We start from the raw sequence: 15,595 nt of genomic DNA on the forward strand, positions 1-15,595 counted from the left end.
AAAATCCAAGGCGTGCCGATTGCTGTCAACAATGTGGAATGGTCCATTTATTAAGATGGGTCATTCGAAGGTGAAACACTATCGGAGATATCAATAACGGTTTGTAAAAGATAAAATGATGACTATCAGATTCATCATTATATATTGTTTAACCACTGACGACAAAAGTATTAAAGTTGTTTTTTGTACGTGAAAACTAAATCGGGGAAAAAAATTAACCTTCCTAGGTAAAATAATGGACCGTTTCATTAGAGTTTGACAGGTATTTTCGTGGCTGTTGTTTTTTTGTAAATTAAAAAAAAAACACTATGGGCTTTGCCAGCTGTTGGTCAATTTTTGGATTTTTAACTGGTCTGGTAGGAAGTCTCCTTATAATATTGGCGTTTGCCACCCCATATTGGATTGAACCAGACCAAGGACATGTTCAAACTACAGGCTTGGAAAGGTGGGTTCTTTTACTATATATATGTACAGTCTCAGTCAGATGCTGTGTGAATATTGTGTTATTGCGTTAACTTATTTACTTATTTAAATGAGAAAATCATCATCTTTATAAAAAAAAATGGGCACTCACATACATATGTGTGCTAAATTGTCCTGTTCACTAATGAGTCATGTTTTGCACCGGTATCTAATATAATTTCTTTATTGCCAGCATTTTTTTTCTGACTATTTTTTATTGCTTTTGGTTTAAGTTTTGTTTGTTTCTTGAACGTGAAAGACATGTGCAGAGTTCACAGTTTTTAGTATTTTACTAATATACTGTACATTTTTTTGTACATGTACATGTGTATATAACCTTCGCCTTTTTTAATCCCAGCCTACCTACTTGGGCATTTTTATGCTCACATATGCTTTATGCATAATATTGTTTTTAAAAAAAGATAAAGTACAAATAACAGTTCACAGACTATTCCCGCCAGGGGGAATAATTCTCCTATTTCAGTTATTTTTAAGAGGAGGGGCGTTGCCATATGGGTGTGGCATAACAATGCACGCTCACATACGCTGCCCAGGTGTGAACCTACCTGACCTATATTTATTGAAAATGAAATCAAAACTATTTGTTCTTTTTTTTTGCATAAGTTTCATGAGATTTTAAGTTGAATATTTAATATGATAAAATGAATACAACATTAATAATTTTATAATTTCAGATTGGGGTTGTGGGAGATATGTTTTTCCAGCTATTCAGATTACAGAGATGGGCTTGGACGTGTTTACAATGGATGCTGGTGGATCTTTGCACGGGAATATGATGCCATCAGGCAGTACATCATTACAAGTAAGTTGTAAATGAGGTCTTATAGTAATGATTACAAGACAAATCATATCACTACAAAGTCGTACCAGAATCGGAAAATGCCTGTTTGTGTGTTTAATAAAGTAAAGCGTCATATTATTGAATACAAGATTCAGTATATATTAATAGAATAATTTATAATTGTAAAGAAATGTTTGAATGTCCATAGACTCGTGCTACTGTTAAATTTTAGGCTCCAGTCATTGTACTCGGGGAAATACTTTTTTTTTAAGGAAACATATCTCATCAATTTTGTAAAAAATCTAAGGGATTTTTCATAAATGGGCAAGAAAATGAAGATTTTTTAAACAAAGAAGATAAAAAAGATTATTTTAAATTAAGACCAAAAAAGCTTCAAAACCTATAAGACTTAAGCATTGATTATTTTATATATTTTTTTATAAATATTAATTTATTATAACATGATAATGATATAAAAACATTATGAGGCAATGTTCTCATTTGAATGGAATGCTTATGGGATAATTCATGGGTAAATACATGTATCTCAAGATTAGTCAGAGAAGCACACAGAGACTTGAATATATGATGCAGATCCCAACAGCTGCCCCTGGCTTACTTTTAATACTAGTTGCCTGTGGCCTCAGTTGGGTAAAATCAGTCTTGACCCTGAAAATAAAGAAAATACAACTTTTTATGGACTGCTTAACACGTCATGGAACACAATTCAACTATTAAACATGATTTGTCGACGATATTTCAACTTTCTATAAAATCAAAAATCCATTGGGGTTATATATAATTATATGTGGATATATATAAGTTATTATGTGGAGAAGCACACCCTCTTTGGAAATTTGATATTAATAAAACAAAGAAAGATTGGCTTAAATAAGAAAAAGCTTTGCCTTTGAGACACCATTTTTTTTCGAATTTCAGTGTTTATTCAGATTTTATTTTCTAAATTCTAGAAAAATAATAATCAGCTGTTAATAACCATCTTTAAGGGTAAAGTACATTGTGCGAAACATAAATTGTAGATACATGCATGCCAGCTTTCTTCCCCAACCTTTTAATAATATAATGTTTAAATAAGCCAAATTGGAATAACATTGCATTGTGAAGACATACATTATTACTGTTTTCAATTTATACATCATCAATAAGATATGATCGCTATTATGTTTGTATTATGTTTATATTCATTCACAAGTGTTTCTCCCATTCCTCTCTTGCAAGTTTGGTTTCTATCAGTCCAGAGGCATTGATGACCATCAAGCAGTTGTGACGATGATAATTCATATATCATTTTTTCTTTTCAGAATTTGGTTTGTGGCCAGCCAGGCGTTAATGACAGTCCATGTGATTTTGACATTGCTGGACAATCTATTATACTTTATCTGCCAGAATGGCTTGATCAAAAACCTACTGTTCTTTTTCTACCAGGTTGGTTTGCGGCCAGCCAGGCGTTGATGACAATCAGCGTGATTCTGACCATGCTCAACAACTTGGTTGGTCTCCTCGTTCTCATCAAGTGTATGCCCTCCACCCAGCAGAAATATGCAGCTCTTTACCTCCTGTCTTCCAATCTTATTATAGGTACGAGACATACATAAACTTTGTTTAAAAAGATTTAGATTGCTACCATACATGCATTTTGGTAAATCACAGTCAGCTTTTATTGATTTTTAGCAGCTGATAAAGCAAAATTTTGGCTCAGCCAAGTAGTAGACATAATATACTGTAGAACACTAGTGGATATTGTAACTATAGAAACATTAATCAAATCAATGTTGTCACCAAAGTGCAATTACAACATTTGATTTGATAAAAGCCTATTAACAAGTGTTTTATGCTGTACAAAAGTCGATGAAATTGGAAATACTTTTCTTTGACTTATATTTTCACTTAAAATTTTCGAAAGTTGACCAGTTTAAGTGCTAGCATCCCATTGGGAACTCCTTGGCCATTTTTATTGAAACCAACCTCAGATGTATTCTGGTACATTGATCAGTGAGAGTAGTTCATAAAATTTTGAATTATATTATTAAATTAGCTTGTATTTGTAGATCTAAGTTTTAATTGATTGATTGCCAGTTAAGTGTATTATTGCAAACATTCCTAAGAGTAAAGTAATAAAGTTTAACTGCTAAATTGAAATTGCTACGTGATCTACTAATGCAGTGTAGTTAAAGTTATTAAAGTCATTGTAAACCGTCCATATATACATCAGAGGTTGTTTTCGATAAAAATGGCCGAGGAGTTCCGAATGAAGCGCATCCTTTATATTAGGTTTCTCTATATAAGGTTATAAAATATACATAATAATAAAATAGAAGTAGTAAGTAAATTTTGTTCCAATGCTTGATATTTCTTTCATAATGATTTATATCATGCATTCTGAGTGAACTCATCTACAATAGTGAACAGAAAGTATTTTTAGCTCTAATTTTATCTCGTCTGCTTTTTTTGTAAGAAAAAGGTTAAGGTATTGTGATCAATGCCTCACAGGCCTCATTGTCGGCATAGCATCATCATTGTCAGCAAAGCATCATCATTGTCAGCATAGCATCATCATTGTCAGCAAAGCATCATCATTGTCGGCATAGCATCATCACTGTCTGCATAGCATCATCATTTTCGGCATAGCTTCATCATTGTCAGCATAGCCTCATCATTGTCGGCATAGCATCATCATTGTCGGCATAGCATCATCATTGTCGGCATAGCATCATCATTATCAGCATAGCATCATCATTGTCGGCATTGCATCATCATTGTAGGCATAGCATCATCATTGTAGACATAGCATCATCATTGTCAGCATAGCATCATCATTGTAGGCATAGCATCATCATTGTCGGCATAGCATCATCATTGTCGGCATAGCATCATCATTGTCGGCATAGCATCATCATTGTCAGCATAGCATCATCATTGTAGGCATAGCATCATCATTGTCGGCATAGCATCATCATTGTCGGCATAGCATCATCATTGTCATTCTCATGCAAAAGCTTTTACCATTGCCATAACTCTGAAACCATTCTAGATATTCTAATAGAATTTGGCATTCATGTTGCCAAAGACATTATGCACACTGTAACAGCATAATTAGTAAATGTCAAAATTTAAATGCCCCTTTTATGACTGAAAAAATAAAATCACTCTGATCTCCCTTGCTTAATAGTGGGTCAAGAAATTCTGCTCATATACTGATGTCTTTATACAAATTTGTAGGTGTGCTGATCGCTGTAAGCAGTATATATTTCGGCTCACACGCTGGCACGGACAGGTCTTGGCTGAAGCAGCCCCGATTTCGACATCTCTCATGGTCGTTCTATCTGGCTGTGATGGGTGGCATCGCTGCTTTATTCTCTTGCATGTGTTACTGTGTGTACTACATTATGATACGTAAAGGGGGATCCACATCAACTGCATACAGGGCCCATGAGATGAGAAGTTATAGACATCATGAAAGTGCCAATAGATACTATCGGTGAGGGACTATCAGTGTTTTTTGTGACCATGCAATTTTGGGCAGATATTCCGCCCCGATTCCAATATCAAACATACCTGTTTATGTTATAGAAAAAATGGACCACAAATTGCTTTTGTGTGGAAGTGTTAGAGTATTCTTTAAGAAACATACTCAATTACATTCTTTTTATCTTTACAGTCTATATTTTTAAACAATTGTGTTTATTCTATATGTAAAATTGTACTTCTCAAATTGAGTCAGAATGACGCCTTTTTTTCCAATTAGAAAGACCCCGGCCCTGTTCCTGAAATGCAGGGGGAGGGGGGCAAAAGCACCGACTACTTTTGACAAATTAGGAAATCTGAATATTTAAAATAAATAGTTACAACTATGCTCAGAAAAATATTTTAATATGAATATCATTGGTAGAAAAGCAGATTTTCAAGCTGTATACAATAACAAACCAATCAACTTGTAACAGATATAACAGAACAATGACCCGACGATCAACTCCCATGTAGCCAAATCTCATACATATGATTTCCTTCTAATCCAAATCCATGTACATATGTTTGTCCAAGGTTTGTACATATTTTTCATTGGTTAAAAATGGGTTAAGTGAATATCAAATCAAGGCTAGGTGGTTAGATTTCAAATCGCAGGGGCTGATCCAGAAATTGTTAGAGTTTATGGAAAAGTAAAAAACATGCTCAAATGTACCATTTCGGATTTGCATTGTTTAAATCTTCTTGGGCATGTCAAAATTTTGGGCCCCTAAGTTATGGCACACTACTTATAGGGCGCAAACTTTTGACATGCGCCCCTTTCATCTGAAACCTAATTGATATGGTTTAAAATGTATGCATGGGGGTTGGGGTGCAAACTTTTGACATGCCCAAGAAGATTTTAACAATTCAAGTCAGAATTTTTATCATTTGTTTTTCTCCAATAATTGACATAAAAAGTGAACTTGAATGATTTTTTGGGGGGTGGAGCCCCCATACTAAAACCATTAGTATCTAGATTAGCTATGATGATGAAGCCCTATTTGACCATTATATTTTTTTTCATATTTAATAGATGTGCATAATTCTATGTCTATATTTGGAGAAAAAGGTTACAGCCTTGTTAATGGAACAATATTAAGTCTTTTTAAAAAAATGCTTATTTCTAAATCCATTTTTATGAGCCACATTGACCGCCTACACTGGGCCCATAAGATGAGAAATCATAGACAAAGCAATCCCACATTGGGTGCCAAATGCAGTACAAACTGCACAAATTCCGAGGGATCCAACCCATGACCACTTGCTAAGTAGCTCCGCAGGCGGACATTTTAAACCGCATTGTTATAAAAACTAGCTCTATAGGGAGACAGTACAAGAGCCGCTATATATATATATATATATATATATATATATATATATATATATATATCAAATGCCTGTTTACACTTATGAAATTTCTGTTATGATTTATTTTACTGATTTTAAATCACTGGGAACCCAATTTGACAATTATAGTTTTTTTTTATATTTCATAGCTGTGCATTCAATTTGTCCACTCTTTATAAATGCCTTCACCCAATTTTCTCTGGTGGAGATCATACAAAAGATTTTTTTAAACTGCTTGATCATAATGATTTCATGAATATATTGTACGTTATTTTTTTTTTGATGTAGAGCATCTGTTGTTTAATTGTTGTTAAGGCTTTTTGCATACATATCTTGTGTTTTTTTATTATTTGGCATATTGGAGTAGAATTATAATGACATATAATGTTTCTGTGTGTTTTAGCAGAGATTGCATCTTATAATCAATCTTGCATATATTTAGGCATATGTAATACGGCACCCACAACCCAAGTTATTGAGATTATAAAAGAGTTCTTCAGCGAGGGTGTATTATTTCAATCAAGAATGTTTCGGGTGATGTTACTGTTTGGTACCAATTTTTTTCAAGGACAACGCTGAAGTAAACAACATGCAGTATAAGTAAATAGTTTGAAATTTATGGCGTTACGCCCATTCTATGTGTTACCATTCCAATATTGGAGTTTCAAAAAAAATAAAAATAGTTTATAAAAAAAAATGTCTCCATCATGGTACAAATAAAGTTTCATGCTCATTAAAGATTTTACCAGTTCATTTCCTTATTTTAAGAGCTTTATGTTTTGTTTTTAATATTGTTGTAAATTTATGTATATCAATCCAATTACTGCTTAAACTTAAATGTCTGAATGGCCTTTGTTATTGTTTCTTCATATATATATATATTACATTTTACAGGGCATAAATAGATTTAGCATATAATGCACCGCCATCAGTTATTTTGTATATTAAGATATAAGGCCATGCTTAATTGGTTCAATGTTTACAAATTATCCAAAAGCTTACCAAACTCTTAAAAAAAGAAATATGATTGGCTTCAGCTTCATAATTCAAATTACAATGATTTGAGTCAAGGCATTTATCACAAACAATAATTTCCTAAAAGTATTTACCTGCAATTACACAATTGTATAAAAATAGATTTATATAAGTTATCCATAGGTTATTTTTCGGCTAGTTTGCCCATTTAAGCAATTTGATTGGTCATCAGTATGTATTAGATAAATATTGACCAATCATTAAAGGTTTTGGCTTACTTTAACCAAACCAAAGAAAATTTATGCAATTGGCTTTAGGTGCTTTCTTATGATTTTCATTGGTGAACATTGCTATCAAGGCTATTCTGTTGAGAAGAGAGTATTAGATTTGTTCTTGGCACTAAATTGTGAGTTTTTTTCCTGCCAGATAGGTAGGTTTTGAAATGGAAACCTGGAAGTGATACAAAGAATCAATTTGGTATGGCCTTATCTTTGTATAATTCTATTCATCACTTATCTATGACTTACATAGTCGCAGTGACTTGAATGTTAATGTCATGTGTTGTTTTGGCTAACTTGTATACTATGATGTTATTTCCTGTTTAAAGTCATTCTATATATAAATAGTACATTTGTCATGCTAGGTCTGTAATGTTACCAGAATTTATGTGTTGATATTTTGAAAATGGCCATTAGGCTGAAACATCAATGAAGAGTAAACTCAAGGAGTCATACAATTTTTTATAGATTACCTGAGGAACAATTTTCATGTAATAAAAATGTTAATGGTTGATGCCATGGAAACTACACTAATTATTGGTATTCATTTGAACGTTTTTTCTGGATGTTGCTGATTAATATTATACATATATTATAAGTAAATGAAATGGCCAAATTTCATTAAAGCCTTAGTCGAGTTTTCCATATTGCTGATGTATACTTTTCTGTAGTATGAACATAAAACTTGGAAATGCAAATATGCCATTTTTTAAAAACCAAATAATCCTAGCCTTATCATAAATTGGCCTTATATATTTTTTTTTAATAACAACATTCAACCCTCCTATCATCAATCACGTAGCGTTTGATTTTTCGAACTTGTATTACTTATTTCAAAACATTTTTTTTGCTGGTCACATAAGACACAGCTAGTTTGAATGTGAAAATAACGCTTTCAGTTCAGTAAGTAATCTTGATACAATCATTTACTGAAATTCTCAATCGTATGATCCTGTACGCAGTGATAAGTCCGGTGATGAGGTGGCCTGTTCTTTCTCTTCACATGAAAATAGTTCTTCAAATAATACCAATTTATATTTGTCACTTAGAATCTTTAAGAGTGTTGACCTTAGAGTATGTGAAACTGATGTCATCTATTGGTTATTTTCTTATGAAACCTGTACAGAACAATGTTTGTAGCATTTTGAAAATTGTTTAATTTGGTACATGTTAAAAACCTTTTTGAAAACAAATGTCACTGTAACAAAAAATAAGGCATAGCTGCTATATAAATTCTTAAGTCAATGGTATTTTAAGGTCGTCTTTATTTTTCATAGAAAAAAGGAAGAGTATAATTGTCCAAGCCCTGGGGTCATTTACACAGTAGTGCAAACACATGGACCTGGGCTAAAACTTAAAAAGTTGAAAGATATTCTCACTAGACTTAGTACAAATGTTACAAGTAGGAGTATGTACATGAGTAGTAAGGCCCACAACTGTGGCTTAGACTTTGTCAAATTATGCCCCTTTTTCGACTGAAGAGAAACAGAAGAGTGTGGTCATTTGCTTCACTGCACTCTTGCTTAGATTTTCATTTAAAGTATGTTTTAATGTTTACATTTTAGGTAATTATACTTGTAATAAACTAATTACAAAACAATTGGTACCCTCAATTCACACCTAGCTTCAATTTATATTCTTTGTATTACGCAATTATGGTCTTTTGAGTGTTGTAGCATTATGTGTATGTGTATAACCAAATAAAAATGGTTACATATTGTATATGTAAATTAAAAACGTTTATTATTTCCTTGAATAAATATTTAGATAGAAGTTAATAGATATAGTTAAAAAACGGCACCTGTAATAAAAGTGATAATGGGATAAAAATAATCATGGTTTCAAGGTAACACTGTTTAGCAGTTTGTGGTGCATTTTCATTGTGAATTAAAGTGTGTAATTATATAAATGTTCATATACTTATACATAGTTTCTAAATATTTTATTGTTCAAAATTTTTTTTATCACATAAAGCATGTACAAGTTATGAAAAGAACATGTGTTTTTGTAATGCTATTATTAATTAACATTTATAATAAAACTGGTTTTTTGTAAATTGTGCTGCTTTTTATAACTCCCCAAAACCAACTGTAGGTTAATACTAATTCATTCGATTGACAGTTAAATGATGATGTTAATCAACCTCGAGTCCGCTGTAGAAACAAGTATTGTTGTCTTTTTGATAGTCTAACACAACGTTCCCTAGGAGGGTTCCCTAGGAGGCTCGAGCCAAAACTATCTTGGATATTGCTTTACACCTTATTTATTAATGTCATGAATGTGAAAATTCTCACCGGCAAAGTGCGTTCGTTCTGTATATATATATATTAATATTTGAATGATATTTTACCAATAGATCACATAAACGAAGCTGGTGATTTAGGGCTCAGTGCAATACTGGCGTCATTTCTGTATATATTTTGAGTTAAGTCCTTTTTGCGATAGGGCTTCGAGATATCGTGTGGAATATACGAGAAGTGAGGAGCAGTCACAATGGCCAAAACTCTACGATAAATATTGTATGATCTTGCTTGATTACACACATATCGCTAACCTGAGTATTTTCACCAATTTCATTTTTTGTCCTAAAAGTTCTGCAATTACATTTCGTGGGGCTAAAATCATGCATCCTGCTTTGAGGATACTTTTAGTTTGTCTGTTATTCGAAGAAAACAATCGAAGTATTTTTAAAGCATTGGCGTCCATTTCGGCTTCGTTGGCGGCGTGCAAAAAGTTAACCTTTGCCATACCTAAATTAGAACACTGAAAGCGCTGAAAGGCTGTAGGCACAGCAAACCTGATTTTGCCTTTTTTACAAACCTGTTCCACAGAATAATAGGGGATATTATGATAGGACTCTTCTTGGTGACGTCGAGTTCGGTGTGTTACAACGTATCCGTCGATACCTCAGATCGAGACGGATACGTGTTTTCACACCGAACGAGACTTGATACAGGTCTCCAGAAAAGCGTCTGATCGTAACATTCCATTTATTACATACCTGACTATTTATTCCTTTTTATTTTTCTTCAAATTGATTTAAATTTACCGCTTTATGTCAAATGTCCTAATATGAAGTAGGTTGCGCGTATGAATATGTGACGTACTTTTGTGTATTGAAGTCAAGGGAGGCTACTCTAGCGAAACAAGTCAGAAGTTGAATAATTCACTTTATTGAGGAAAATAAGAGTGAATGTTCGTGGGATATTTTGACGATCATTATTTTTATGCAGAACTAAGGGGAAACGTTTTGACCAAAAAGGACAATAATAATATTGGTTTGAATTGATGAAGATTAAAAAAGACGTAAAAGATCCAGGTTTAGGTCAACCCCGGGGTTGTATTTAATATGCGGCTTAAATCAATCTTATGGCCATTCATTCTTTTTGTCATTTATAAATAACAAGTAATCTGATTAGCTACATCTTTCTTAGATCCAACTAATAGCAATATTGAATATCAGTACAAGAAGGATGATTGCAATATTGGTCCACTATTTAATGCCTAAGCTTAAACAATATGAAAGTAGATGATTTTATGTCATGGCGAAGGTCGCTTAATAACACTTTTGGACTTTTTCTTTTTCCAAATTTCTAAGCTGAACCGTCAAAAAATAGACAGTAGGTCTACAGGTTACGGTCAAGGTAATCCATGGACATCTTCTAAGTTTGTTTGCAAGACGATACAATCGTCTAAATTTTAAAGCTTCAGCATTAGAACTGAGAACGACGGTCATTAGGACTTGGATTAGGCCATACAATAACAATAATGACATATGTTTGTCTAATCGTAATCAGGATCCAAATTACATTGCTGAGCTTAACATTGTAGGAAATATGTCAACAGATGAATGCCAGACAAGTGCAAAACTGTAAAAATAGCCCATAACCGTCAATATTGTAGCTTCAAATATCAGATATCGACCAGAAAGCCACCTTAGAACGCAATTTAGCTATTCACATGTATTCACGAAACTGTATATATTTATCAAACTTCAATATAGTAGCTTCAACAAGAAATACAGTTCATAGCATTTTGTTGAAAGAGCCAATGAAAAACAAGCCATTTCTGATGTGGAGCCCCTGCTGATCTTAGGTGCAAACTTTGAACGAATTTGGAAGGGGACCAATAGACAATACTAAATGGGAACGGACTTTCTGTAAAGTTTGGCTGATAATACTTAGGGATTAGGAGGAGATGATGCTTGAAGCAATTGTTGACGAAGGAAAAATGCCTGCCATAATAATCCATCGTAGGCACAAGGGGTGGTTGCAATATCAGACTCAGAGATGGCGAAAAACAAATATACAATAATATAAATAATAATAAAGGTACCAAGTACCGTTGTTACCACTTACCCAATGCACCTGTACATTTCAATCTAATTTTGACGGGGCATTGAATAGTGTCAAGATAAATTGCGAGCGCCTTAATATTAATCTCCGCCCAATTCCATCGGATTATTAAGAAATTATGGTGGACTTCACCAAGTGAGCTATAAACAACCCGAACGAGTATAAGGGAAACACTAAAAGCCGAACACCTCCACTGCATTTTGTAGTTATAAATGGGCAGTTTCGAGCATACAGTAAAATATATTTTACACAAAAATGTTGCTGGTTGTACCATGGTTGAGAGTGTTTTCTTCGTTTTAGTTTATACATTAACTCCATAATCGGAACGGTAAAAGTAGGCGAAATTAACAACAATAATGATATTCACCTAATCATATCTTACTTATTGAACGATTCCCTTACAATATGGTTCAAAACATTTCTTACATCCACATGGCTTGTGATGTCAATTATACCACTGGTTTTACATGAAATACAGTTATGTTGATGATTAATTTACATAGGTATACTCAATTGGTATATGAAAACACAAGCACAATTTTGCACTTATTTATTAAATATTCTTCGAATACGTTAAAATACGCGATCCAAGTACTTCCAGTACAGTTCTTTTTTACCCAACAATACCGCTCGATCCACTATTGCAATTTTCGATTTCTTTAGGTCTAAAAAGAAAAAAACGATTCAAATTATTACGAAACGATACGAACATATATAATATACAACTAGGAAAACATGCATGCATCTGAACTATTTGGAACGCATCTCATTTTATTGTTTTCTATGCTTCTTAGCAAAAAAAAACATATTGGCACACTAATGGACAGGCAGGAATTTGTAAATGATTCATCTTGTTTTTTAGTTTCCAAACATTTGAACAGAATGGAAAATCTGCAGCTACTATGATTTCATTTAAAGTTTTGCTAGTCATACCTGCTAGATGCACATCTCCAACACTGTTTGGGCAATGTGCGTTTTGCGGTGCTGGAGGTATAGGTCAAGCAGGTGAGTTGGGTCTTGCGAAAAAGAGTAATAGTAAAAACACACACCTTTTTTCACATATGATTGCATATAGGTGATTGCAATTTTCGTCGTTCCATGCAAACTCCATTGGTCCGTAAAGTTGTGCACAATCTTCAGAGTGCAAATAGTCGTTTGGTTGTCCTGGATACCAGTCTATATTGAAAAGGAATACACTTGTGAAGTATTAAAAACCTTACTGATGTGTATTGTTTTCCTTTTGTGAGAGTGTTGTTGGGGTGTGGGGGTGTGGTGGGGCTGAATGTGTTTTAAAAAACAACAACTTTATTTATCTGTTTCTCGAGAAGTTAAACTCTATAAAATATTTAACCAGAGATGCAAGACAATTTTTATTTACTGTTTTTACGGAAAGTGCATTAATTCTACTATAACGAAAAGCGTATATGACCAGTTTGTTTCGTTATTCATTCCTTGGTTGTAAGAGATTTAATTAAAAATACAATAGGTGTGATCTTCACAGCTGGTTTAGTGCAATACACCTTAGTAAAATAAGACTTAAATGGGGTCGACGCATGTTTAAAGTCTAAGAACCGGTAAGGAATTCTTTCATATGAGTATAACAGCATTTCTTAATATGCAATTTTTAAACTTTTGCGGATAAGACCTGTATATGCCCCGCTGTCCAGTATCTCATCCGTGTCCGTCCATTTAAAAATCCCTTCTATCTCTTCATCACTGAGACCTATCCACCAACTCGTATGGGGACCTAAAAGAACAACACACGACATTGCTACGGTGACGTCAGATATCTACCAAATGGACTTCAATTAATAAACATCAAAACTTTATTGAACATTACTAAAAGTACCTGTAAGTTTCACTTATTCAGAATTTTAATATATTAGATATACATAAAACATGAATAAAGACAGTAGAATATACAGGAAATAAAACATTATTCCTTATATTTAACTTAGACCGTGTTTATGTCACATGAATCAACGCCAAACAACCATACATGTAAAGCAACACTACAGGGCAAAGTATATAAACATACCGTCAGGTAATTGCTTTTAGACGGTGAGTGAAAACCAAATAAAAACTTACTGACGATTTACGCCGGTTTACGATTTCATGATTAAATCAATACGTGCAAAATTAAACTTACAATAAACCATACAAGGGGGCTAACCAAGTAGTCAACAATTTGACAAATACACATTCGGAACACCACGGCCATGTTCCATCAAAAAAGCCTCGGATTTATGGCGGTACATCTAGACTGGAACCATACGTTACTTTTTGGTAAAAATCTAACAATTGGAGAAAAGAGAATATGCATGGTAACCAGTCTACGAGGTAAATCAGGTGAAGTATAACGTTAACTTTATGTAATAGTTTTAATTAATTGTAATCTTTTAACGTGTATTATTATAACTAAGTTTAAATTGATTTAGTGAAGTGTTTTATTGCGTATATGTAATCAAGATTCCGAAGAATTAAGATCAACTGGTAAATTGAAATTACTACGAGATCTGCTTTCAGCGTTGTTAAATGTAAAGAGTTCTGACATTGTAAACCGTCCATATACATCCGTGGTTGTTTTCGATGGAACATGGCCGAGGTGTTCCGAATGACCAATACCCTGTTCAAGTGAGCTCGGGATTCACTGACCTTTCCAAGGTGGTCATCCTTTCTTGTATCGGTTAAACTATTTTGATACGTGTGTGGTTCGAAATAAGTAATTCATATCAACTAATAAATTCAGTAAGTCACCAACAACTAGAAACAGAATACCTACTTTGGTGAGTCAATCTGTCTTTCAAGAACTTGTTTTCGAAGATGTTGTCAATATGGACAAGATGGCTGCCATGCTGGATGCAATAGTGCTAGAAATAAAAAAATAAACTATATTAATGTGTTTAGTTACATATTCTTCAATGCAACTTTATGTATTTCTTTCATGCTTTCCAATGAAATATGAGGTTTTAACAGTGAAGTAACAACAGTGATATTTTCACTGCAAAATAAGGAGTGAAAATATCAACTTTCAGAACTACTTTTAAATTCCTTTGTAGCTACTTACCTTGATCAAAACAGAACACTTCACCTTGAACCAGTAAATGTTTGCAAAAAAATGTTTAAAATTTAAAGAAATGTTTTATAAATTTAAATAAATATATATTTGGAAATTAACAACTCACCGTTTATTACCGGTTATCCCGTTTTTCAAACATTTTCTTGATCTTGAAGCTGAACGTTCGAACATTTGCTTTCATACCAAACAAATTACAGACGAAAACAAGTGTTCGAACACAAACATAACTTTATATCATCGTTCAAATGATTTTTTAACTGTAGCCGTTGTAATACGTGAAACGAGCTTCCCGGAAAATTCACACAACAATTTACAGATAATCCGATATTTTTTACCCCACTCACGCCTCAAAATTTGTCAACAAACTTGCGTGGCATTCACTCTCTACCTGGAAAACTAACCTGTTTTCAAGCGAAACAGACTGGTCTCTGACAGTAAAATGACTGAATATTCATTTATTATGAATGAGTATCCGCATTTGTTTTGCTAACACATTTGACCTTCTAAATTGTCATTCATTAAATGGCGGCGTAGTAATTTGGTTATGTATTCATGCCACACTTACAACTAAAGTGTTTTCGTTATTTTTTGGAACATATGTGCACTTATAAAACTTCATTGATTACTGATCATAAAAGCTTTGCACTAAAAAACGAGCGAATAATAAACAATAAGAATGAAAAGCAGGGAACTATTTCTCAACAAACCGGAAATAAAAAAGTTGATAGCTATAATTTTGCGCGAGGGGCGCCCCACGGGTAGCGGCTTT

The 15,595-nt window shown here is 33.3% G+C and overlaps 1 protein-coding gene across 1 annotated transcript; it reads left to right on the top strand.

The window, feature by feature from the left end:
* The first annotated feature begins 98 nt into the window (after positions 1-98).
* Positions 99-9,448, top strand: LOC128204498 (uncharacterized). Its single transcript, XM_052905912.1, has 4 exons — positions 99-445; positions 1,158-1,285; positions 2,711-2,863; positions 4,505-9,448. Exons 1-4 carry the CDS (start codon positions 309-311, stop codon positions 4,765-4,767), a joined length of 681 nt encoding a protein of 226 aa, XP_052761872.1. The 5' UTR covers positions 99-308; the 3' UTR covers positions 4,768-9,448.
* The last annotated feature ends 6,147 nt before the right edge of the window (positions 9,449-15,595 follow it).

This window comes from Mya arenaria, chromosome 10, assembly GCF_026914265.1.
Source record: "Mya arenaria isolate MELC-2E11 chromosome 10, ASM2691426v1".
Taxonomy (NCBI): domain Eukaryota; kingdom Metazoa; phylum Mollusca; class Bivalvia; order Myida; family Myidae; genus Mya; species Mya arenaria.

Bases quoted from the DNA above. Each gene is read 5' to 3' on its own strand.
- LOC128204498 (XM_052905912.1), top strand. From the start codon at position 309: ATGGGCTTTGCCAGCTGTTGGTCAATTTTTGGATTTTTAACTGGTCTG. The intron at 1,286-2,710 runs GTAAGTTGTAAA...TTTTTCTACCAG, and splicing joins CAGGCAGTACATCATTACAA to GTTGGTTTGCGGCCAGCCAG. The intron at 2,864-4,504 runs GTACGAGACATA...ACAAATTTGTAG, and splicing joins GTCTTCCAATCTTATTATAG to GTGTGCTGATCGCTGTAAGC.